The sequence below is a fragment of the Chiloscyllium plagiosum genome, unplaced genomic scaffold (assembly GCF_037043375.1).
Source record: "Chiloscyllium plagiosum isolate Xiang-an unplaced genomic scaffold, Cpla_swu_hap1 HiC_scaffold_40, whole genome shotgun sequence".
NCBI lineage: Eukaryota > Metazoa > Chordata > Chondrichthyes > Orectolobiformes > Hemiscylliidae > Chiloscyllium > Chiloscyllium plagiosum.
In genome coordinates this window covers 39,791-66,601 of record NW_028270178.1, presented here as the reverse complement: position 1 = coordinate 66,601, position 26,811 = coordinate 39,791, and the positions used below count along the sequence as shown (strand labels likewise).

The following is a 26,811-nucleotide window of genomic DNA, read 5'->3' as shown; positions in this document are numbered from 1 at the left end:
GAGAGAGAGAGGGGACTGAGAGACACCAGTCAGTGCACAGATATCTCCCTGAAAGAGAGAGAGGGGGGACTGAGAGACACCAGTCAGTGCACAGATATCTCCCTAAGAGAGAGGAGGGACTGAGAGACACCAGTCAGTGCACAGATATCTCCCTGAAAGAGAGAGAGGGGGGACTGAGAGACACCAGTCAGTGTACAGATATCTCAATGAGAGAGAGAGAGGGGACTGAGATACACCTGTCAGTGTACAGATATCTCCCTGAGAGAGAGAGGAGGGACTGTGAGACACCAGTCAGTGTACAGATATCTCACTGAGAGAGAGAGGGGGGACTGAGAGACCCCAGTCAGTGTACAGATATCTCCCTGAGAGAGAGAGAGGGGACTGAGAGACACCAGTCAGTGTACAGATATCTCCCTGAGAGAGAGAGAGAGAGAGAGAGAGTGTGAGAGAGAGAGAGAGAGAGGACTGAGAGACACCAGTCAGTGTACAGATATCTCCCTGAGAGAGAGAGGACTGAGAGACACCAGTTAGTGTACAGATATCTCCCAGAGAGAGAGAGAGGGGGGACTGAGAGACACCAGTCAGTGTACAGATATCTCCCTGAAAGAGAGAGAGGGGGCTGAGAGACACTAGTCAGTGTACAGATATCTCCCTGAGAGAGAGGGGGGACTGAGAGACACCAGTCAGTGTACAGATATCTCCCTGAGAGAGAGGGGGGACTGAGAGACACCAGTCAGTGTACAGATATCTCAATGAGAGAGAGAGAGAGAGAGGGGACTGAGAGACACCAGTCAGTGTACAGATATCTCCCTGAAAGAGAGAGAGGGATCTGAGAGACACTAGTCAGTGTACAGATATCTCCCTGAGAGAGAGGGGGGACTGAGAGACATCAGTTAGTGTACAGATATCTCCCTGAGAGAGAGAGGAGGGACGGAGAGACACCAGTCAGTGTACAGATATCTACCTGAGAGAGAGTGGGGTCTGAGAGACACTAGTCAGTGTACAAATATCGCCTTGAGAGAGAGAGTGGACTGAGAGACACCAGTCAGTGTACAGATATCTCCCTGAGAGAGAGAGAGGGGACTGAGACACCAGTCAGTGTACAGATATCTCACTGAGAGAGAGAGGGGGGACTGAGAGACCCCAGTCAGTGTACAGATATCTCCCTGAGAGGCGGGGGGGGAGACTGAGACACACCCGTCAGTGTACAGATATCTCCCTGAGAGAGAGAGAGAGGGGACTGAGAGATACCAGTCAGTGTACAGATATCTCCCTGAGAGAGAGAGGACTGAGAGACACCAGTCAGTGTACAGATATCTCCCTGAGAGAGAGAGGACTGAGAGACACCAGTCAGTGTACAGATATCTCCCTGAGAGAGAGGGGACTGAGAGACACCAGTCAGTGTACAGATATCTCCCTGAGAGAGAGAGAGGGGGGACTGAGAGACATCAGTCAGTGTACAGATATCTCCCTGAGAGAGAGGGGGACTGAGAGACACCAGTCAGTGTACAGATATCTCCCTGAGAGAGAGAGAGAGGGGACAGGGAGACACCAGTCAGTATATAGATATCTCCCTGTGAGAGTGAGGGGGGACTGAGAGACACCAGTCAGTGTACAGATATCTCCCTGAGAGAGAGAGGGGACTGAGAGACACCAGTCAGTGTACAGATATCTCCCTCAGAGAGAGAGGACTGAGAGACACCAGTCAGTGTACAGATATCTCCCTGAGAGAGAGAGAGGGAGGACTGAGAGACATCAGTCAGTGTACAGATATCTCCCTGAGAGAGAGGGGGACTGAGAGACACCAGTCAGTATATAGATATCTGCCTGAGAGAGAGGGGACTGAGAGACCCCAGTCAGTGTACAGATATCTCCCTGAGAGAGAGAGAGAGAGAGAGAGGGGACTGAGAGACACCAGTCAGTGTACAGATATCTCCCTGAGAGAGAGTGGGGACTGAGAGACACCAGTCAGTGTACAGATATCTCCCTGAGAGAGAGAGGGGACTGAGAGACACCAGTCAGTGTACAGATATCTCCCTGAGAGAGAGGGGACTGAGAGACACCAGTCAGTGTACAGATATCTCCCTGAGAGAGAGAGAGAGAGAGAGAGTGTGAGAGAGAGAGAGAGAGAGGACTGAGAGACACCAGTCAGTGTACAGATATCTCCCTGAGAGCGAGGGGACTGAGAGACACCAGTCAGTGCACAGATATCTCCCTGAGAGAGAGGGGGGACTGAGAGACACCAGTCAGTGTACAGATATCTCTCTGAGAGAGAGAGGGAGGGGACTGAGAGACACCAGTCAGTGTACAGATATCTCCCTGAGAGAGAGAGACGGGACTAAGAGACACCAGTCAGTGTACAGGTATCTCCCTGAGAGAGAGAGAGGGGACTGAGAGACACCAGTCAGTGTACAGATATCTCCCTGAGAGAGAGAGAGAGAGAGAGGGGGGACTGAGAGACACCAGTCAGTGTACAGATATCTCCCTGAGAGAGAGAGGGGACTGAGAGATACCAGTCAGTGTACAGATATCTCCCTGATAGAGAGAGAGGGGACTGAGAGACACCAGTCAGTGTACAGATATCTCCCTGAGAGAGAGAGGGGATTGAGAGATACCAGTCAGTGTACAGATATCTCCCTGAGAGAGAGGGGACTGAGAGACCCCAGTCAGTGCACAGATATCTCCCTGAGAGAGAGAGAGAGGGGACTGAGGGACACCAGTCAGTGTACAGATATCTCCCTGAGAGAGAGAGAGGGGACTGAGATACACCTGTCAGTGTACAGATATCTCCCTGAGAGAGAGAGGAGGGACTGTGAGACACCAGTCAGTGTACAGATATCTCCCTGAGAGAGAGAGAGGGGACTGAGACACCAGTCAGTGTACAGATATCTCACTGAGAGAGAGAGGGGGGACTGAGAGACCCCAGTCAGTGTACAGATATCTCCCTGAGAGAGAGAGAGGGGACTGAGAGACACCAGTCAGTGTACAGATATCTCCCTGAGAGAGAGAGAGAGTGGGAGAGAGAGAGAGAGAGAGGACTGAGAGACACCAGTCAGTGTACAGATATCTCCCTGAGAGAGAGAGGACTGAGAGACACCAGTCAGTGTACAGATATCTCCCAGAGAGAGAGAGAGGGGGGACTGAGAGACACCAGTCAGTGTACAGATATCTCCCTGAAAGAGAGAGAGGGGGCTGAGAGACACTAGTCAGTGTACAGATATCTCCCTGAGAGAGAGGGGGGACTGAGAGACACCAGTCAGTGTACAGATATCTCCCTGAGAGAGAGGGGGGACTGAGAGACACCAGTCAGTGTACAGATATCTCAATGAGAGAGAGAGAGAGAGGGGACTGAGAGACACCAGTCAGTGCACAGATATCTCCCTGAAAGAGAGAGAGGGGTCTGAGAGACACTATTCAGTGTACAGATATCTCCCTGAGAGAGAAAGGAGACTGAGACACACCAGTCAGTGCACTGATAGCTCCCTGAGAGCGAGAGAGAGGGGACAGAGAGACACCAGTCAGTGTACAGATATCTCCCTGAGAGAGAGAGTGGGGACTGAGAGACACCAGTCAGTGTACAGATATCTCCCTGAGAGAGAGAGGAGGGACTGAGAGACACCAGTCAGTGTACAGATATCTCAATGAGAGAGAGTGAGGGGACTGAGATACACCAGTCAGTGTACAGATATCTCCCTGAAAGAGAGAGAGGGATCTGAGAGACACTAGTCAGTGTACAGATATCTCCCTGAGAGAGAGAGGAGGGACTGAGAGACACCAGTCAGTGTACAGATATCTCCCTGAGAGAGAGGGGGGTCTGAGAGACACTAGTCAGTGTACAGATATCTCCTTGAGAGAGAGAAGGGACTGAGAGACACCAGTCAGTGTACAGATATCTCCCTGAGAGAGAGAGAGAGAGGGGACTGAGAGATACCAGTCAGTGTACAGATATCTCCCTGATAGAGAGAGGGGACTGAGAGACACCAGTCAGTGTACTGATATCTCCCTGAGAGAGAGAGGGGACTGAGAGACACCAGTCAGTGTACAGATATCTCCCTGAGAGAGGGGGGGGGAGACAGAGAGATACCAGTCAGTGTACAGATATCTCCCTGAGAGAGAGGGGACTGAGAGACACCAGTTAGTGTACTGATATCTCCCTGAGAGAGAGAGGGGACTGAGAGACACCAGTCAGTGCACAGATATCTCCCTGAAAGAGAGAGAGGGGGGACTGAGAGACACCAGTCAGTGCACAGATATCTCCCTAAGAGAGAGGAGGGACTGAGAGACACCAGTCAGTGCACAGATATCTCCCTGAAAGAGAGAGAGGGGGGACTGAGAGACACCAGTCAGTGTACAGATATCTCAATGAGAGAGAGAGAGGGGACTGAGATACACCTGTCAGTGTACAGATATCTCCCTGAGAGAGAGAGGAGGGACTGTGAGACACCAGTCAGTGTACAGATATCTCACTGAGAGAGAGAGGGGGGACTGAGAGACCCCAGTCAGTGTACAGATATCTCCCTGAGAGAGAGAGAGGGGACTGAGAGACACCAGTCAGTGTACAGATATCTCCCTGAGAGAGAGAGAGAGAGAGAGAGAGTGTGAGAGAGAGAGAGAGAGAGGACTGAGAGACACCAGTCAGTGTACAGATATCTCCCTGAGAGAGAGAGGACTGAGAGACACCAGTTAGTGTACAGATATCTCCCAGAGAGAGAGAGAGGGGGGACTGAGAGACACCAGTCAGTGTACAGATATCTCCCTGAAAGAGAGAGAGGGGGCTGAGAGACACTAGTCAGTGTACAGATATCTCCCTGAGAGAGAGGGGGGACTGAGAGACACCAGTCAGTGTACAGATATCTCCCTGAGAGAGAGGGGGGACTGAGAGACACCAGTCAGTGTACAGATATCTCAATGAGAGAGAGAGAGAGAGAGGGGACTGAGAGACACCAGTCAGTGTACAGATATCTCCCTGAAAGAGAGAGAGGGATCTGAGAGACACTAGTCAGTGTACAGATATCTCCCTGAGAGAGAGGGGGGACTGAGAGACATCAGTTAGTGTACAGATATCTCCCTGAGAGAGAGAGGAGGGACGGAGAGACACCAGTCAGTGTACAGATATCTACCTGAGAGAGAGTGGGGTCTGAGAGACACTAGTCAGTGTACAAATATCGCCTTGAGAGAGAGAGTGGACTGAGAGACACCAGTCAGTGTACAGATATCTCCCTGAGAGAGAGAGAGGGGACTGAGACACCAGTCAGTGTACAGATATCTCACTGAGAGAGAGAGGGGGGACTGAGAGACCCCAGTCAGTGTACAGATATCTCCCTGAGAGGCGGGGGGGGAGACTGAGACACACCCGTCAGTGTACAGATATCTCCCTGAGAGAGAGAGAGAGGGGACTGAGAGATACCAGTCAGTGTACAGATATCTCCCTGAGAGAGAGAGGACTGAGAGACACCAGTCAGTGTACAGATATCTCCCTGAGAGAGAGAGGACTGAGAGACACCAGTCAGTGTACAGATATCTCCCTGAGAGAGAGAGAGGGGGGACTGAGAGACATCAGTCAGTGTACAGATATCTCCCTGAGAGAGAGGGGGACTGAGAGACACCAGTCAGTGTACAGATATCTCCCTGAGAGAGAGAGAGAGGGGACAGGGAGACACCAGTCAGTATATAGATATCTCCCTGTGAGAGTGAGGGGGGACTGAGAGACACCAGTCAGTGTACAGATATCTCCCTGAGAGAGAGAGGGGACTGAGAGACACCAGTCAGTGTACAGATATCTCCCTCAGAGAGAGAGGACTGAGAGACACCAGTCAGTGTACAGATATCTCCCTGAGAGAGAGAGAGGGAGGACTGAGAGACATCAGTCAGTGTACAGATATCTCCCTGAGAGAGAGGGGGACTGAGAGACACCAGTCAGTATATAGATATCTGCCTGAGAGAGAGGGGACTGAGAGACCCCAGTCAGTGTACAGATATCTCCCTGAGAGAGAGAGAGAGAGAGAGAGGGGACTGAGAGACACCAGTCAGTGTACAGATATCTCCCTGAGAGAGAGTGGGGACTGAGAGACACCAGTCAGTGTACAGATATCTCCCTGAGAGAGAGAGGGGACTGAGAGACACCAGTCAGTGTACAGATATCTCCCTGAGAGAGAGGGGACTGAGAGACACCAGTCAGTGTACAGATATCTCCCTGAGAGAGAGAGAGAGAGAGAGAGTGTGAGAGAGAGAGAGAGAGAGGACTGAGAGACACCAGTCAGTGTACAGATATCTCCCTGAGAGCGAGGGGACTGAGAGACACCAGTCAGTGCACAGATATCTCCCTGAGAGAGAGGGGGGACTGAGAGACACCAGTCAGTGTACAGATATCTCTCTGAGAGAGAGAGGGAGGGGACTGAGAGACACCAGTCAGTGTACAGATATCTCCCTGAGAGAGAGAGACGGGACTAAGAGACACCAGTCAGTGTACAGGTATCTCCCTGAGAGAGAGAGAGGGGACTGAGAGACACCAGTCAGTGTACAGATATCTCCCTGAGAGAGAGAGAGAGAGAGAGGGGGGACTGAGAGACACCAGTCAGCGTACAGATATCTCCCTGAGAGAGAGAGGGGACTGAGAGATACCAGTCAGTGTACAGATATCTCCCTGATAGAGAGAGAGGGGACTGAGAGACACCAGTCAGTGTACAGATATCTCCCTGAGAGAGAGAGGGGATTGAGAGATACCAGTCAGTGTACAGATATCTCCCTGAGAGAGAGGGGACTGAGAGACCCCAGTCAGTGTACAGATATCTCCCTGAGAGAGAGAGAGAGAGAGAGAGGGGACTGAGAGACACCAGTCAGTGTACAGATATCTCCCTGAGAGAGAGTGGGGACTGAGAGACACCAGTCAGTGTACAGATATCTCCCTGAGAGAGAGTGGGGACTGAGAGACACCAGTCAGTGTACAGATATCTCCCTGAGAGAGAGAGGGGACTGAGAGACACCAGTCAGTGTACAGATATCTCCCTGAGAGAGAGGGGACTGAGAGACCCCAGTCAGTGTACAGATATCTCCCTGAGAGAGAGAGAGAGAGAGAGAGGGGACTGAGAGACACCAGTCAGTGTACAGATATCTCCCTGAGAGCGAGGGGACTGAGAGACACCAGTCAGTGCACAGATATCTCCCTGAGAGAGAGAGGGGGGACTGAGAGACACCAGTCAGTGTACAGATATCTCTCTGAGAGAGAGAGGGAGGGGACTGAGAGACACCAGTCAGTGTACAGATATCTCCCTGAGAGAGAGAGACGGGACTGAGAGACACCAGTCAGTGTACAGATATCTCCCTGAGAGAGAGAGGGGGGACTGAGAGACACCAGTCAGTGTACAGATATCTCCCTGAGAGAGAGAGAGAGAGAGAGGGGGGACTGAGAGACACCAGTCAGTGTACAGATATCTCCCTGAGAGAGAGAGGGGACTGAGAGATACCAGTCAGTGTACAGATATCTCCCTGATAGAGAGAGAGGGGACTGAGAGACACCAGTCAGTGTACAGATATCTCCCTGAGAGAGAGAGGGGATTGAGAGATACCAGTCAGTGTACAGATATCTCCCTGATAGAGAGAGGGGACTGAGAGATACCAGTCATGGAACTGATATGTCCCTGAGAGAGAGAGGGGACTGAGAGACACCAGTCAGTGTACAGATATCTCCCTGAGAGAGAGAGGGGGGACTGAGAGACCCCAGTCAGTGTACAGATATCTCAATGAGAGAGAGAGGGGACTGAGAGACACCAGTCAGTGTACAGATATCTCCCTGATAGAGAGAGAGGGGACTGAGAGACACCAGTCAGTGTACAGATATCTCCCTGAGAGAGAGAGATGACTGAGAGATACCAGTCAGTGTACAGATATCTCCCTGTGAGAGAGAGAGAGGGGACTGAGAGACACCAGTCAGTGTACAGATATCTCCCTGAGAGAGGGGACTGAGAGACACCAGTCAGTGTACAGATATCTCCCTGAGAGAGAGAGGGGACTGAGAGATACCAGTCAGTGCACAGATATCTCCCTGAGAGAGAGGGGGGGGGACTGAGAGACACCAGTCAGTGTACAGATATCTCCTTGAGAGAGAGAGAGGGGACTGAGAGACACCAGTCAGTGTACAGATATCTCCCTGAGAGCGAGGGGACTGAGAGACACCAGTCAGTGCACAGATATCTCCCTGAGAGAGAGAGAGGGGACTGAGAGACACCAGTCAGTGTACAGATCTCTCCCTGAGAGAGAGAGAGGGGACTGAGAGACAGCAGTCAGTGTACAGATATCTCCGTGAGAGAGAGAGAGAGAGAGAGGGGGGACTGAGAGACACCAGTCAGTGTACAGATATCTCCCTGAGAGAGAGAGAGAGAGAGGGGACTGAGAGACACCAGTCAGTGTACAGATATCTCCCTGAGAGAGAGAGGGGACTGAGAGATACCAGTCAGTGTACAGATATCTCCCTGATAGAGAGAGGGGACTGAGAGACACCAGTCATGGAACTGATATCTCCCTGAGAGAGAGAGGGGACTGAGAGACACCAGTCAGTGTACAGATATCTCCCTGAGAGAGAGGGGGGACTGAGAGACACCAGTCAGTGTACAGATATCTCACTGAGAGAGAGAGAGAGAGGGGACTGAGAGACACCAGTCAGTGTACAGATATCTCCCTGAGAGAGAGAGAAAGGAGACTGAGAGACACCAGTCAGTGTACAGATATCTCCCTGAGAGAGAGAGGGGACTGAGAGACACCAGTCAGTGTACAGATATCTCCCTGAGAGAGAGGGGACTGATAGACACCAGTCAGTGTACAGATATCTCAATGAGAGAGAGAGAGAGGGGTCTGAGAGACACTAGTCAGTGTACAGATATCTCCCTGAGAGAGAGGGGGGACTGAGAGACACCAGTCAGTGTACAGATATCTCCCTGAGAGAGAGAGGAGGGACTGAGAGACACCAGTCAGTGAACATATATCTCCCTGAGAGAGAGGGGGGTCTGAGAGACACTAGTCAGTGTACAGATATCTCCCTGAGAGAGAGGGGGTACTGAGAGATACCAGTCAGTGTACAGATATCTCCCTGAGAGAGAGAGAGGAGGGACTGAGAGACACCAGTCAGTGTCCAGATATTTCCCTGAGAGAGAGGGGACTGAGAGACACCAGTCAGTGTACAGATATCTCCCTGAGAGAGAGAGAGGGAACTGAGAGACACCAGTCAGTGTACAGATATCTCCCTGAGAGAGTGAGAGAGGGGACTGAGAGACACCAGTCAGTGTACAGATATCTCCCTGAGAGAGAGAGAGAGGGGACTGAGAGACACTAGTCAGTGTACAGATATCTCCCTGAGAGAGAGGGGGGACTGAGAGACACCAGTCAGTGTACAGATATCTCCCTGAGAGAGAGAGGAGGGACTGAGAGACACCAGTCAATGAACATATATCTCCCTGAGAGAGAGGGGGGTCTGAGAGACACTAGTCAGTGTACAGATATCTCCTTGAGAGAGAGAAGGGACTGAGAGACACCAGTCAGTGTACAGATATCTCCCTGAGAGAGAGGGGGTACTGAGAGATACCAGTCAGTGTACAGATATCTCCCTGAGAGAGAGAGAGGAGGGACTGAGAGACACCAGTCAGTGTCCAGATATTTCCCTGAGAGAGAGGGGACTGAGAGACACCAGTCAGTGTACAGATATCTCCCTGAGAGAGAGAGAGGGAACTGAGAGACACCAGTCAGTGTACAGATATCTCCCTGAGAGAGTGAGAGAGGGGACTGAGAGACACCAGTCAGTGTACAGATATCTCCCTGAGAGAGAGAGAGAGGGGACTGAGAGACACCAGTCAGTGTACAGATATCTCCCTGAAAGAGAGAGAGGGATCTGAGAGACACTAGTCAGTGTACAGATATCTCCCTGAGAGAGAGGGGGGACTGAGAGACATCAGTTAGTGTACAGATATCTCCCTGAGAGAGAGAGGAGGGACGGAGAGACACCAGTCAGTGTACAGATATCTACCTGAGAGAGAGTGGGGTCTGAGAGACACTAGTCAGTGTACAAATATCGCCTTGAGAGAGAGAGTGGACTGAGAGACACCAGTCAGTGTACAGATATCTCCCTGAGAGAGAGAGAGGGGACTGAGACACCAGTCAGTGTACAGATATCTCACTGAGAGAGAGAGGGGGGACTGAGAGACCCCAGTCAGTGTACAGATATCTCCCTGAGAGGCGGGGGGGGAGACTGAGACACACCCGTCAGTGTACAGATATCTCCCTGAGAGAGAGAGAGAGGGGACTGAGAGATACCAGTCAGTGTACAGATATCTCCCTGAGAGAGAGAGGACTGAGAGACACCAGTCAGTGTACAGATATCTCCCTGAGAGAGAGAGGACTGAGAGACACCAGTCAGTGTACAGATATCTCCCTGAGAGAGAGAGAGGGGGGACTGAGAGACATCAGTCAGTGTACAGATATCTCCCTGAGAGAGAGGGGGACTGAGAGACACCAGTCAGTGTACAGATATCTCCCTGAGAGAGAGAGAGAGGGGACAGGGAGACACCAGTCAGTATATAGATATCTCCCTGTGAGAGTGAGGGGGGACTGAGAGACACCAGTCAGTGTACAGATATCTCCCTGAGAGAGAGAGGGGACTGAGAGACACCAGTCAGTGTACAGATATCTCCCGCAGAGAGAGAGGACTGAGAGACACCAGTCAGTGTACAGATATCTCCCTGAGAGAGAGAGAGGGAGGACTGAGAGACATCAGTCAGTGTACAGATATCTCCCTGAGAGAGAGGGGGACTGAGAGACACCAGTCAGTATATAGATATCTGCCTGAGAGAGAGGGGACTGAGAGACCCCAGTCAGTGTACAGATATCTCCCTGAGAGAGAGAGAGAGAGAGAGAGGGGACTGAGAGACACCAGTCAGTGTACAGATATCTCCCTGAGAGAGAGTGGGGACTGAGAGACACCAGTCAGTGTACAGATATCTCCCTGAGAGAGAGTGGGGACTGAGAGACACCAGTCAGTGTACAGATATCTCCCTGAGAGAGAGAGGGGACTGAGAGACACCAGTCAGTGTACAGATATCTCCCTGAGAGAGAGGGGACTGAGAGACCCCAGTCAGTGTACAGATATCTCCCTGAGAGAGAGAGAGAGAGAGAGAGGGGACTGAGAGACACCAGTCAGTGTACAGATATCTCCCTGAGAGCGAGGGGACTGAGAGACACCAGTCAGTGCACAGATATCTCCCTGAGAGAGAGGGGGGACTGAGAGACACCAGTCAGTGTACAGATATCTCTCTGAGAGAGAGAGGGAGGGGACTGAGAGACACCAGTCAGTGTACAGATATCTCCCTGAGAGAGAGAGACGGGACTAAGAGACACCAGTCAGTGTACAGGTATCTCCCTGAGAGAGAGAGAGGGGACTGAGAGACACCAGTCAGTGTACAGATATCTCCCTGAGAGAGAGAGAGAGAGAGAGGGGGGACTGAGAGACACCAGTCAGTGTACAGATATCTCCCTGAGAGAGAGAGGGGACTGAGAGATACCAGTCAGTGTACAGATATCTCCCTGATAGAGAGAGAGGGGACTGAGAGACACCAGTCAGTGTACAGATATCTCCCTGAGAGAGAGAGGGGATTGAGAGATACCAGTCAGTGTACAGATATCTCCCTGAGAGAGAGGGGACTGAGAGACCCCAGTCAGTGTACAGATATCTCCCTGAGAGAGAGAGAGAGAGAGAGAGGGGACTGAGAGACACCAGTCAGTGTACAGATATCTCCCTGAGAGAGAGTGGGGACTGAGAGACACCAGTCAGTGTACAGATATCTCCCTGAGAGAGAGTGGGGACTGAGAGACACCAGTCAGTGTACAGATATCTCCCTGAGAGAGAGAGGGGACTGAGAGACACCAGTCAGTGTACAGATATCTCCCTGAGAGAGAGGGGACTGAGAGACCCCAGTCAGTGTACAGATATCTCCCTGAGAGAGAGAGAGAGAGAGAGAGGGGACTGAGAGACACCAGTCAGTGTACAGATATCTCCCTGAGAGCGAGGGGACTGAGAGACACCAGTCAGTGCACAGATATCTCCCTGAGAGAGAGAGGGGGGACTGAGAGACACCAGTCAGTGTACAGATATCTCTCTGAGAGAGAGAGGGAGGGGACTGAGAGACACCAGTCAGTGTACAGATATCTCCCTGAGAGAGAGAGACGGGACTGAGAGACACCAGTCAGTGTACAGATATCTCCCTGAGAGAGAGAGGGGGGACTGAGAGACACCAGTCAGTGTACAGATATCTCCCTGAGAGAGAGAGAGAGAGAGAGGGGGGACTGAGAGACACCAGTCAGTGTACAGATATCTCCCTGAGAGAGAGAGGGGACTGAGAGATACCAGTCAGTGTACAGATATCTCCCTGATAGAGAGAGAGGGGACTGAGAGACACCAGTCAGTGTACAGATATCTCCCTGAGAGAGAGAGGGGATTGAGAGATACCAGTCAGTGTACAGATATCTCCCTGATAGAGAGAGGGGACTGAGAGATACCAGTCATGGAACTGATATGTCCCTGAGAGAGAGAGGGGACTGAGAGACACCAGTCAGTGTACAGATATCTCCCTGAGAGAGAGAGGGGGGACTGAGAGACCCCAGTCAGTGTACAGATATCTCAATGAGAGAGAGAGGGGACTGAGAGACACCAGTCAGTGTACAGATATCTCCCTGATAGAGAGAGAGGGGACTGAGAGACACCAGTCAGTGTACAGATATCTCCCTGAGAGAGAGAGATGACTGAGAGATACCAGTCAGTGTACAGATATCTCCCTGTGAGAGAGAGAGAGGGGACTGAGAGACACCAGTCAGTGTACAGATATCTCCCTGAGAGAGGGGACTGAGAGACACCAGTCAGTGTACAGATATCTCCCTGAGAGAGAGAGGGGACTGAGAGATACCAGTCAGTGCACAGATATCTCCCTGAGAGAGAGAGAGGGGGGACTGAGAGACACCAGTCAGTGTACAGATATCTCAATGAGAGAGAGAGAAGGGACTGAGAGACACCAGTCAGTGTACAGATATCTCCTTGAGAGAGAGAGAGGGGACTGAGAGACACCAGTCAGTGTACAGATATCTCCCTGAGAGCGAGGGGACTGAGAGACACCAGTCAGTGCACAGATATCTCCCTGAGAGAGAGAGAGGGGACTGAGAGACACCAGTCAGTGTACAGATCTCTCCCTGAGAGAGAGAGAGGGGACTGAGAGACAGCAGTCAGTGTACAGATATCTCCGTGAGAGAGAGAGAGAGAGAGAGGGGGGACTGAGAGACACCAGTCAGTGTACAGATATCTCCCTGAGAGAGAGAGAGAGAGAGGGGACTGAGAGACACCAGTCAGTGTACAGATATCTCCCTGAGAGAGAGAGGGGACTGAGAGATACCAGTCAGTGTACAGATATCTCCCTGATAGAGAGAGGGGACTGAGAGACACCAGTCATGGAACTGATATCTCCCTGAGAGAGAGAGGGGACTGAGAGACACCAGTCAGTGTACAGATATCTCCCTGAGAGAGAGGGGGGACTGAGAGACACCAGTCAGTGTACAGATATCTCACTGAGAGAGAGAGAGAGAGGGGACTGAGAGACACCAGTCAGTGTACAGATATCTCCCTGAGAGAGAGAGAAAGGAGACTGAGAGACACCAGTCAGTGTACAGATATCTCCCTGAGAGAGAGAGGGGACTGAGAGACACCAGTCAGTGTACAGATATCTCCCTGAGAGAGAGGGGACTGATAGACACCAGTCAGTGTACAGATATCTCAATGAGAGAGAGAGAGAGGGGTCTGAGAGACACTAGTCAGTGTACAGATATCTCCCTGAGAGAGAGGGGGGACTGAGAGACACCAGTCAGTGTACAGATATCTCCCTGAGAGAGAGAGGAGGGACTGAGAGACACCAGTCAGTGAACATATATCTCCCTGAGAGAGAGGGGGGTCTGAGAGACACTAGTCAGTGTACAGATATCTCCTTGAGAGAGAGAAGGGACTGAGAGACACCAGTCAGTGTACAGATATCTCCCTGAGAGAGAGGGGGTACTGAGAGATACCAGTCAGTGTACAGATATCTCCCTGAGAGAGAGAGAGGAGGGACTGAGAGACACCAGTCAGTGTCCAGATATTTCCCTGAGAGAGAGGGGACTGAGAGACACCAGTCAGTGTACAGATATCTCCCTGAGAGAGAGAGAGGGAACTGAGAGACACCAGTCAGTGTACAGATATCTCCCTGAGAGAGTGAGAGAGGGGACTGAGAGACACCAGTCAGTGTACAGATATCTCCCTGAGAGAGAGAGAGAGGGGACTGAGAGACACCAGTCAGTGTACAGATATCTCCCTGAGAGAGAGGGGACTGAGAGACACCAGTCAGTGTACAGATATCTCCCTGAGAGAGAGAGAGAGGGGACTGAGAGATACCATTCAGTGTACAGATATCTCCCTGAGAGAGAGAGAGAGAGAGTGAGAGAGAGAGAGAGAGAGGACTGAGAGACACCAGTCAGTGTACAGATATCTCCCTGAGAGAGAGAGAGAGGGGGGACTGAGAGACCCCAGTCAGTGTACAGATATCTCCCTGAGAGAGATAGAGAGAGAGGGGACTGAGAGACCCCAGTCAGTGTACAGATATCTCCCTGAGAGCGAGAGGACTGAGAGACACCAGTCAGTGTACAGATATCTCCCTGAGAGAGAGAGAGAGGGGGGACTGAGAGACACCAGTCAGTGTCCAGATATCTCTCAGGGAGAGAGAGAGGGGACTGAGAGACACCAGTCAGTGTACAGATATCTCCCTGAGAGAGAGAGAGAGGACTGAGAGACACCAGTCAGTATACAGATATCTCCCTGAGAGAGAGAAGGGACTGAGAGATACCAGTCAGTGTACAGATATCTCCCTGAGAGAGAGAGAGAGAGAGAGAGAGGGGACTGAGAGACACCAGTCAGTGTACAGATATCTCCCTGAGAGAGAGAGTGAGAGAGAGGGGGGACTGAGAGACACCAGTCAGTGTACAGATATCTCCCTGAGAGAGAGAGAGAGAGAGAGGGGACTGAGAGACACCAGTCAGTGTACAGATATCTCCCTGAGAGAGAGAGAGGGGACTGAGAGATACCAGTCAGTGTACAGATATCTCCCTGATAGAGAGAGGGGACTGAGAGACACCAGTCAGTGTACTGATATCTCCCTGAGAGAGAGAGGGGACTGAGAGACACCAGTCAGTGTAGAGATATCTCCCTGAGAGAGAGGGGGGACTGAGAGACACCAGTCAGTGTACAGATATCTCACTGAGAGAGAGAGAGAGGGGACTGAGAGACACCAGTCAGTGTACAGATATCTCCCTGAGAGAGAAAGGAGACTGAGAGACACCAGTCAGTGTACAGATATCTCCCTGAGAGAGAGAGGGGACTGAGAGACACCAGTCAGTGTACTGATATCTCCCGGAGAGAGAGAGGGGACTGAGAGACACCAGTCAGTGTACAGATATCTCCCTGAGAGAGAGGAGGGACTGAGAGACACCAGTCAGTGTACAGATATCTCCCTGAAAGAGAGAGAGGGGGGACTGAGAGACACCAGTCAGTGTACAGATATATCAATGAGAGAGAGAGAGGGGACTGAGATACACCAGTCAGTGTTCAGATATCTCCCTGAGAGAGAGAGGAGGGACTGAGAGACACCAGTCAGTGTACAGATATCTCCCTGAAAGAGAGAGAGGGGTCTGAGAGACACTAGTCAGTGTACAGATATCTCCGAGAGAGAGGGGGGACTGAGAGACACCAGTCAGTGTACAGATATCTCCCTGAGAGAGAGAGGGGACTGAGAGACACCAGTCAGTGTACAGATATCTCCCTGAGAGAGAGGGGACTGAGAGACCCCAGTCAGTGTACAGATATCTCCCTGAGAGAGAGAGAGAGAGAGAGAGGGGACTGAGAGACACCAGTCAGTGTACAGATATCTCCCTGAGAGCGAGGGGACTGAGAGACACCAGTCAGTGCACAGATATCTCCCTGAGAGAGAGGGGGGACTGAGAGACACCAGTCAGTGTACAGATATCTCTCTGAGAGAGAGAGGGAGGGGACTGAGAGACACCAGTCAGTGTACAGATATCTCCCTGAGAGAGAGAGACGGGACTAAGAGACACCAGTCAGTGTACAGGTATCTCCCTGAGAGAGAGAGAGGGGACTGAGAGACACCAGTCAGTGTACAGATATCTCCCTGAGAGAGAGAGAGAGAGAGAGGGGGGACTGAGAGACACCAGTCAGTGTACAGATATCTCCCTGAGAGAGAGAGGGGACTGAGAGATACCAGTCAGTGTACAGATATCTCCCTGATAGAGAGAGAGGGGACTGAGAGACACCAGTCAGTGTACAGATATCTCCCTGAGAGAGAGAGGGGATTGAGAGATACCAGTCAGTGTACAGATATCTCCCTGAGAGAGAGGGGACTGAGAGACCCCAGTCAGTGTACAGATATCTCCCTGAGAGAGAGAGAGAGAGAGAGAGGGGACTGAGAGACACCAGTCAGTGTACAGATATCTCCCTGAGAGAGAGTGGGGACTGAGAGACACCAGTCAGTGTACAGATATCTCCCTGAGAGAGAGTGGGGACTGAGAGACACCAGTCAGTGTACAGATATCTCCCTGAGAGAGAGAGGGGACTGAGAGACACCAGTCAGTGTACAGATATCTCCCTGAGAGAGAGGGGACTGAGAGACCCCAGTCAGTGTACAGATATCTCCCTGAGAGAGAGAGAGAGAGAGAGAGGGGACTGAGAGACACCAGTCAGTGTACAGATATCTCCCTGAGAGCGAGGGGACTGAGAGACACCAGTCAGTGCACAGATATCTCCCTGAGAGAGAGAGGGGGGACTGAGAGACACCAGTCAGTGTACAGATATCTCTCTGAGAGAGAGAGGGAGGGGACTGAGAGACACCAGTCAGTGTACAGATATCTCCCTGAGAGAGAGAGACGGGACTGAGAGACACCAGTCAGTGTACAGATATCTCCCTGAGAGAGAGAGGGGGGACTGAGAGACACCAGTCAGTGTACAGATATCTCCCTGAGAGAGAGAGAGAGAGAGAGGGGGGACTGAGAGACACCAGTCAGTGTACAGATATCTCCCTGAGAGAGAGAGGGGACTGAGAGATACCAGTCAGTGTACAGATATCTCCCTGATAGAGAGAGAGGGGACTGAGAGACACCAGTCAGTGTACAGATATCTCCCTGAGAGAGAGAGGGGATTGAGAGATACCAGTCAGTGTACAGATATCTCCCTGATAGAGAGAGGGGACTGAGAGATACCAGTCATGGAACTGATATGTCCCTGAGAGAGAGAGGGGACTGAGAGACACCAGTCAGTGTACAGATATCTCCCTGAGAGAGAGAGGGGGGACTGAGAGACCCCAGTCAGTGTACAGATATCTCAATGAGAGAGAGAGGGGACTGAGAGACACCAGTCAGTGTACAGATATCTCCCTGATAGAGAGAGAGGGGACTGAGAGACACCAGTCAGTGTACAGATATCTCCCTGAGAGAGAGAGATGACTGAGAGATACCAGTCAGTGTACAGATATCTCCCTGTGAGAGAGAGAGAGGGGACTGAGAGACACCAGTCAGTGTACAGATATCTCCCTGAGAGAGGGGACTGAGAGACACCAGTCAGTGTACTGATATCTCCCTGAGAGAGAGGGGACTGAGAGACACCAGTCAGTGTACAGATATCTCCCTGAGAGAGAGGAGGGACTGAGAGACACCAGTCAGTGTACAGATATCTCCCTGAAAGAGAGAGAGGGAGGACTGAGAGACACCAGTCAGTGTACAGATATATCAATGAGAGAGAGAGAGGGGACTGAGATACACCAGTCAGTGTACAGATATCTCACTGAGAGAGAGAGGAGGGACTGAGAGACACCAGTCAGTGTACAGATATCTCCCTGAAAGAGAGAGAGGGGTCTGAGAGACACTAGTCAGTGTACAGATATCTCCGAGAGAGAGGGGGGACTGAGAGACACCAGTCAGTGTACAGATATCTCCTTGAGAGAGAGAAGGGACTGAGAGACACCAGTCAGTGTACAGATATCTCCCTGAGAGAGAGGGGGGTCTGAGAGACACCAGTCAGTGTACAGATATCTCCCTGAGAGAGAGAGGAGGGACTGAGAGACACCAGTCAGTGTACAGATATTTCCCTGAGAGAGAGGGGACTGAGAGACACCAGTCAGTGTACAGATATCTCCCTGAGAGAGAGAGAGGGGACTGAGAGACACCAGTCAGTGTACAGATATCTCCCTGAGAGAGAGAGAGAGAGAGAGGGGACTGAGAGACACCAGTCAGTGTACAGATATCTCCCAGAGAGAGAGAGAGAGAGGGGGGACTGAGAGACACCAGTTAGTGTACAGATATCTCCCTGAGAGAGAGATAGGGGACTGAGAGACACCAGTCAGTGAACAGATATCGCCCTGAGAGACAGAGTGAGGGGACTGAGAGACACCAGTCAGTGTGCAGATATCTCCCTGAGAGAGAGGGGACTGAGAGACACCAGTCAGTGTACAGATATCTCCCTGAGAGAGAGAGAGGTGACTGAGAGACACCAGTCAGTGTACAGATATCTCCCTGAGAGAGAGAGAGAGAGGGGACTGAGAGACACCAGTCAGTGTACAGATATCTCCCTGAGAGAGAGAGGGGACTGAGAGACATCAGTCAGTGTACAGATATCTCCCTGAGAGAGAGAGAGAGGGGACTGAGAGGCACCAGTCAGTGTAGAGATATCTCCCTGAGAGAGAGAGAGGGGACTGAGAGACACCAGTCAGTGTACAGATATCTCCCTGAGAGAGAGAGAGAGGGGACTGAGAGACACCAGTCAGTGTACAGATATCTCCCTGAGAGAGAGGGGACTGAGAGACACCAGTCAGTGTACAGATATCTCCCTGAGAGAGAGAGGGGACTGAGAGACACCAGTCAGTGGACAGATATCTCCCTGAGAGAGAGAGGACTGAGAGACACCAGTCAGTGCACAGATATCTCCCTGAGAGAGAGAGAGGGGGGACTGAGAGACACCAGTCAGTGTACAGATATCTCCCTGAGAGAGAGAGAGAGGGGACTGAGAGACACCAGTCAGTGTACAGATATCCCTCTGACAGAGAGAGAGAGGGGACTGAGAGTCACCAGTCAGTGTACAGATATCTCCCTGAGAGAGAGAGAGGTGACTGAGAGACACCAGTCAGTGTACAGATATCTCCCTGAGAGAGAGAGAGAGAGGGGACTGAGAGACACCAGTCAGTGTACAGATATCTCCCTGAGAGAGAGAGAGGTGACTGAGAGACACCAGTCAGTGTACAGATATCTCCCTGAGAGAGAGAGAGAGAGGGGACTGAGAGACACCAGTCAGTGTACAGATATCTCCCTGAGAGAGAGAGGGGACTGAGAGACACCAGTCAGTGTACAGATATCTCCCTGAGAGAGAGAGAGAGGGGACTGAGAGGCACCGGTCAGTGTACAGATATCTCCCTGAGAGAGAGAGAGGGGACTGAGAGACACCAGTCAGTGTACAGATATCTCCCTGAGAGAGAGAGAGAGGGGACTGAGAGACACCAGTCAGTGTACAGATATCTCCCTGAGAGAGAGGGGACTGAGAGACACCAGTCAGTGTACAGATATCTCCCTGAGAGAGAGAGAGAGGGGACTGAGAGACACCAGTCAGTGTACAGATATCCCTCTGACAGAGAGAGAGAGGGGACTGAGAGTCACCAGTCAGTGTACAGATATCTCCCTGAGAGAGAGAGAGGGGACTGAGAGACACCAGTCAGTGTACAGATATCTCCCTGAGAGAGAGGGGACTGAGAGACACCAGTCAGTGTACAGATATCTCCCTGAGAGAGAGAGAGGGGACTGAGAGACACCAGTCAGTGTACAGATATCTCCCAGAGAGAGAGAGAGAGAGAGAGAGGGGGGACTGAGAGACACCAGTCAGTGTACAGATATCTCCCTGAGAGAGAGGGGACTGAGAGACCCCAGTCAGTGTACAGATATCTCCCTGAGAGAGAGAGAGAGAGAGGGGACTGAGAGACACCAGTCAGTGTACAGATATCTCCCTGAGAGAGAGAGAGAAGGGGACTGAGAGACACCAGTCAGTGTACAGATATCCCCCTGACAGAGAGAGAGAGAGGGGACTGAGAGTCACCAGTCAGTGTACAGATATCTCCCTGAGAGAGAGAGAGGGGACTGAGAGACACCAGTCAGTGTACAGATATCTCCCTGAGAGAGAGAGAGGGGACTGAGAGACACCAGTCAGTGTACAGATATCTCCCTGAGAGAGAGAGAGAGGGGACTGAGAGACACCAGTCAGTGTACAGATATCTCCCTGAGAGAGAGAGAGAGGGGACTGAGAGACACCAGTCAGTGTACAGATATCTCCCTGAGAGAGAGAGAGGGGACTGAGAGACACCAGTCAGTGTACAGATATCTCCCTGAGAGAGAGAGAGAGGGGACTGAGAGACACCAGTCAGTGTACAGATATCTCACTGAGAGAGAGAGGGGGGACTGAGAGACCCCAGTCATTGTACAGATATCTCCCTGAGAGAGAGAGAGGGGGGGGACTGAGAGACACCAGTCAGTGTACAGATATCTCCCTGAGAGAGAGAGAGAGGGGGGACTGAGAGACACCAGTCAGTGTACAGATATCTCCCTGAGTGAGAGAGAGAGGGGGGACTGAGAGACACCAGTCAGTGTACAGATATCTCCCTGAGAGAGAGGGGACTGAGAGACACCAGTCAGTGTACAGATATCTCACTGAGAGAGAGAGGGGGGACTGAGAGACCCCAGTCAGTGCACAGATATCTCCCTGAGTGAGAGAGAGAGGGGGGACTGAGAGACACCAGTCAGTGTACAGATATCTCCCTGAGAGAGAGGGGACTGAGAGACACCAGTCAGTGTACAGATATCTCCCTGAGAGAGAGAGAGAGGGGACTGAGAGATACCATTCAGTGTACAGATATCTCCCTGAGAGAGAGAGAGAGAGAGTGAGAGAGAGAGAGAGAGAGGACTGAGAGACACCAGTCAGTGTACAGATATCTCCCTGAGAGAGAGAGAGAGGGGGGACTGAGAGACCCCAGTCAGTGTACAGATATCTCCCTGAGAGAGATAGAGAGAGAGGGGACTGAGAGACTCCAGTCAGTGTACAGATATCTCCCTGAGAGCGAGAGGACTGAGAGACACCAGTCAGTGTACAGATATCTCCCTGAGAGAGAGAGAGGGGGGACTGAGAGACACCAGTCAGTGTCCAGATATCTCTCAGGGAGAGAGAGAGGGGACTGAGAGACACCAGTCAGTGTACAGATATCTCCCTGAGAGAGAGAGAGAGGACTGAGAGACACCAGTCAGTATACAGATATCTCCCTGAGAGAGAGAAGGGACTGAGAGATACCAGTCAGTGTACAGATATCTCCCTGAGAGAGAGAGAGAGAGAGGGGACTGAGAGACACCAGTCAGTGTACAGATATCTCCCTGAGAGAGAGAGTGAGAGAGAGGGGGGACTGAGAGACACCAGTCAGTGTACAGATATCTCCCTGAGAGAGAGAGAGAGAGAGAGGGGACTGAGAGACACCAGTCAGTGTACAGATATCTCCCTGAGAGAGAGAGGGGACTGAGAGATACCAGTCAGTGTACAGATATCTCCCTGATAGAGAGAGGGGACTGAGAGACACCAGTCAGTGTACTGATATCTCCCTGAGAGAGAGAGGGGACTGAGAGACACCAGTCAGTGTAGAGATATCTCCCTGAGAGAGAGGGGGGACTGAGAGACACCAGTCAGTGTACAGATATCTCACTGAGAGAGAGAGAGAGGGGACTGAGAGACACCAGTCAGTGTACAGATATCTCCCTGAGAGAGAAAGGAGACTGAGAGACACCAGTCAGTGTACAGATATCTCCCTGAGAGAGAGAGGGGACTGAGAGACACCAGTCAGTGTACTGATATCTCCCTGAGAGAGAGAGGGGACTGAGAGACACCAGTCAGTGTACAGATATCTCCCTGAGAGAGAGGAGGGACTGAGAGACACCAGTCAGTGTACAGATATCTCCCTGAAAGAGAGAGAGGGGGGACTGAGAGACACCAGTCAGTGTACAGATATATCAATGAGAGAGAGAGAGGGGACTGAGATACACCAGTCAGTGTACAGATATCTCCCTGAGAGAGAGAGGAGGGACTGAGAGACACCAGTCAGTGTACAGATATCTCCCTGAAAGAGAGAGAGGGGTCTGAGAGACACTAGTCAGTGTACAGATATCTCCGAGAGAGAGGGGGGACTGAGAGACACCAGTCAGTGTACAGATATCTCCTTGAGAGAGAGAAGGGACTGAGAGACACCAGTCAGTGTACAGATATCTCCCTGAGAGAGAGGGGGGTCTGAGAGACACCAGTCAGTGTACAGATATCTCCCTGAGAGAGAGAGGAGGGACTGAGAGACACCAGTCAGTGTACAGATATTTCCCTGAGAGAGAGGGGACTGAGAGACACCAGTCAGTGTACAGATATCTCCCTGAGAGAGAGAGAGGGGACTGAGAGACACCAGTCAGTGTACAGATATCTCCCTGAGAGAGAGAGAGAGAGAGAGGGGACTGAGAGACACCAGTCAGTGTACAGATATCTCCCAGAGAGAGAGAGAGAGAGGGGGGACTGAGAGACACCAGTTAGTGTACAGATATCTCCCTGAGAGAGAGATAGGGGACTGAGAGACACCAGTCAGTGTACAGATATCGCCCTGAGAGACAGAGTGAGGGGACTGAGAGACACCAGTCAGTGTGCAGATATCTCCCTGAGAGAGAGGGGACTGAGAGACACCAGTCAGTGTACAGATATCTCCCTGAGAGAGAGAGAGGTGACTGAGAGACACCAGTCAGTGTACAGATATCTCCCTGAGAGAGAGAGAGAGAGGGGACTGAGAGACACCAGTCAGTGTACAGATATCTCCCTGAGAGAGAGAGGGGACTGAGAGACATCAGTCAGTGTACAGATATCTCCCTGAGAGAGAGAGAGAGGGGACTGAGAGGCACCAGTCAGTGTACAGATATCTCCCTGAGAGAGAGAGAGGGGACTGAGAGACACCAGTCAGTGTACAGATATCTCCCTGAGAGAGAGAGAGAGGGGACTGAGAGACACCAGTCAGTGTACAGATATCTCCCTGAGAGAGAGGGGACTGAGAGACACCAGTCAGTGTACAGATATCTCCCTGAGAGAGAGAGAGAGGGGACTGAGAGACACCAGTCAGTGTACAGATATCCCTCTGACAGAGAGAGAGAGGGGACTGAGAGTCACCAGTCAGTGTACAGATATCTCCCTGAGAGAGAGAGAGGTGACTGAGAGACACCAGTCAGTGTACAGATATCTCCCTGAGAGAGAGAGAGAGAGGGGACTGAGAGACACCAGTCAGTGTACAGATATCTCCCTGAGAGAGAGAGAGGTGACTGAGAGACACCAGTCAGTGTACAGATATCTCCCTGAGAGAGAGAGAGAGAGGGGACTGAGAGACACCAGTCAGTGTACAGATATCTCCCTGAGAGAGAGAGGGGACTGAGAGACATCAGTCAGTGTACAGATATCTCCCTGAGAGAGAGAGAGAGGGGACTGAGAGGCACCGGTCAGTGTACAGATATCTCCCTGAGAGAGAGAGAGGGGACTGAGAGACACCAGTCAGTGTACAGATATCTCCCTGAGAGAGAGAGAGAGGGGACTGAGAGACACCAGTCAGTGTACAGATATCTCCCTGAGAGAGAGGGGACTGAGAGACACCAGTCAGTGTACAGATATCTCCCTGAGAGAGAGAGAGAGGGGACTGAGAGACACCAGTCAGTGTACAGATATCCCTCTGACAGAGAGAGAGAGGGGACTGAGAGTCACCAGTCAGTGTACAGATATCTCCCTGAGAGAGAGAGAGAGGGGACTGAGAGACACCAGTCAGTGTACAGATATCTCCCTGAGAGAGAGGGGACTGAGAGACACCAGTCAGTGTACAGATATCTCCCTGAGAGAGAGAGAGGGGACTGAGAGTCACCAGTCAGTGTACAGATATCTCCCTGAGAGAGAGAGAGAGAGAGAGGGGACTGAGAGACACCAGTCAGTGTACAGATATCTCCCAGAGAGAGAGAGAGAGAGAGAGAGGGGGGACTGAGAGACACCAGTCAGTGTACAGATATCTCCCTGAGAGAGAGGGGACTGAGAGACCCCAGTCAGTGTACAGATATCTCCCTGAGAGAGAGAGAGAGAGAGGGGACTGAGAGACACCAGTCAGTGTACAGATATCTCCCTGAGAGAGAGGGGACTGAGAGACACCAGTCAGTGTACAGATATCTCCCTGAGAGAGAGAGAGAAGGGGACTGAGAGACACCAGTCAGTGTACAGATATCCCCCTGACAGAGAGAGAGAGAGGGGACTGAGAGTCACCAGTCAGTGTACAGATATCTCCCTGAGAGAGAGAGAGGGGACTGAGAGACACCAGTCAGTGTACAGATATCTCCCTGAGAGAGAGAGAGGGGACTGAGAGACACCAGTCAGTGTACAGATATCTCACTGAGAGAGAGAGGGGGGACTGAGAGACCCCAGTCAGTGTACAGATATCTCCCTGAGAGAGAGAGGGGACTGAGAGACACCAGTCAGTGTACAGATATCTCCCTGAGAGAGAGAGGGGACTGAGAGACACCAGTCAGTGTACAGATATCTCCCTGAGAGAGAGAGGGGACTGAGAGACACCAGTCAGTGTACAGATATCTCCCTGAGAGAGAGAGGGGACTGAGAGACACCAGTCAGTGTACAGATATCTCCCTGAGTGAGAGAGAGGGGACTGAGAGACGCCAGTCAGTGTACAGATATCTCACTGAGAGAGAGAGAGGGGACTGAGAGACACCAGTCAGTGTCCAGATATCTCCCTGAGAGAGAGGGGGGGGGACTGAGAGACACCAGTCAGTGTACAGATATCTCCCTGAGAGAGAGGGGACTGAGAGACACCAGTCAGTGTACTGATATCTCCCTGAGAGATGGAGAGAACTGAGAGACACCAGTCAGTGTACAGATATCTCCCTGAGAGAGAGAGAGGGGACTGAGAGACACCAGTCAGTGTACAGATATCTCCCTGAGAGAGAGGGGACTGAGAGACACCAGTCAGTGTACAGATATCTCCCTGAGAGAGAGGGGACTGAGAGACACCAGTCAGTGTACAGATATCTCACTGAGAGAGAGAGAGGGGACTGAGAGACACCAGTCAGTGTACAGATATCTCTCTGAGAGAGAGAGAGGGGACTGAGAGACCCCAGTCAGTGTACAGATATCTCCCTGAGAGAGAGGGGACTGAGAGACACCAGTCAGTGTACAGATATCTCACTGAGAGAGAGAGAGGGGACTGAGAGACACCAGTCAGTGTACAGATATCTCCCTGAGAGAGAGAGGGGGGACTGAGAGACCCCAGTCAGTGTCGAGATATCTCCCCCTCCTCTCTCCTCCTCTCCTGTCGAAGGCCTGATCCTTACCCAAGCCAATACCGAGGAGCAGGAAACAGGCGATGACCATCTTCCTGTTCTTCTGTATGACGGGGTGTCTGGTCCAGCTGTGAGGCCGAGAGCCGGAGTTAGCAACATTTCCCTCAGTGTCTGCCCCCCTCAGCGAGATGTTTCTGTCCAGGGACTAGCCCAGCCTTCCAGCCCCTCCAAGCCCAACCCCACACCCCACCCAAACCCACCCCCAACCCCACACTCCACACAAACCCACCCCACCCAAACCCACCCCCAACCCCACACCCCACACAATCCCACCCCCAACCCCACACCCCGCACAAACCCACCCCCAACCCCACACTCCACACAAACCCACCCACAACCCCACACCCCACACAAACCCACCCCCAACCCCACACCCCACCCAAACCCACCCCAAACCCCACACCCCACACAATCCCACACCCCACACAAACCCACCCCCAACCCCACACAATCCCACCCCCAACCCCACACAAACCCTCCCCCAACCCCACACCCCACACAATCCCTCCCCCAACCCCACACCCCACACAAACCCACACCCAACCCCACACCCCGCGCAAACTCACCCTTAACCCCACACCCCACACAAACCCACCCCCAACCCCACACAAACCCACCCACAACCCCACACAAACCCACCCCCAACCCCACACCCCACACAAACCCACCCCCAACCCCACACCCCATACAAACCCTCCCCCAACCCCACACCCCACACAATCCCACCCCCAAACCCACACCCCACACAAACCCACCCCCAACCCCACACAAACCCACCCCCAACCCCACATCCCATACAAACCCTCCCCCAACCCCACACCCCACACAATCCCACCCCCAAACCCACACCCCACACAAACCCACCCCCAACCCCACACAAACCCACCCTCAACCCCACATCCCACACAAACCCACCCCCAACCCCACACAAACCCACCCCCAACCCCACACCCCACACAAACCCACCCCCAACCCCACACCCCACACAAACCCACCCCCAACCCCACACTCCACACAAGCCCACCCCCAACCCCACACAAACCCACCCCCAACCCCACACCCCACACAAACCCACCCCCAACCCCACACTCCACACAAACCCACCCCCAACCCCACACAAACCCACCCCCAACCGCACACCCCACACCAACTCACCCCCAACCCCACACCCCACACAAACCCACCCCCAACCCCACACCCCACACAGTCCCACCCTCAACCCCACACCCCACACAGTCCCACCCTCAACCCCACACCCCACACAATCCCACC

The 26,811-nt window shown here is 52.2% G+C and overlaps 1 protein-coding gene across 5 annotated transcripts in view; it reads right to left on the bottom strand.

The window, feature by feature from the left end:
- The window catches only part of tmem134 (transmembrane protein 134), a 108,673-nt gene that overhangs the window by 62,741 nt on the left and 19,121 nt on the right, over positions 1–26,811 (bottom strand). For 4 of the 5 annotated variants that reach the window (XM_087981548.1, XM_087981547.1, XM_087981545.1 and 1 more), the window contains one exon: positions 25,531–25,607. The exons of the other annotated variant lie outside the window; for it this stretch is intronic. In XM_087981548.1, the coding sequence (XP_087837674.1) occupies positions 25,531–25,607 (77 nt within the window). The remainder of the gene's footprint in view (positions 1–25,530; positions 25,608–26,811) is intronic. 5 annotated transcript variants of the gene reach the window in all.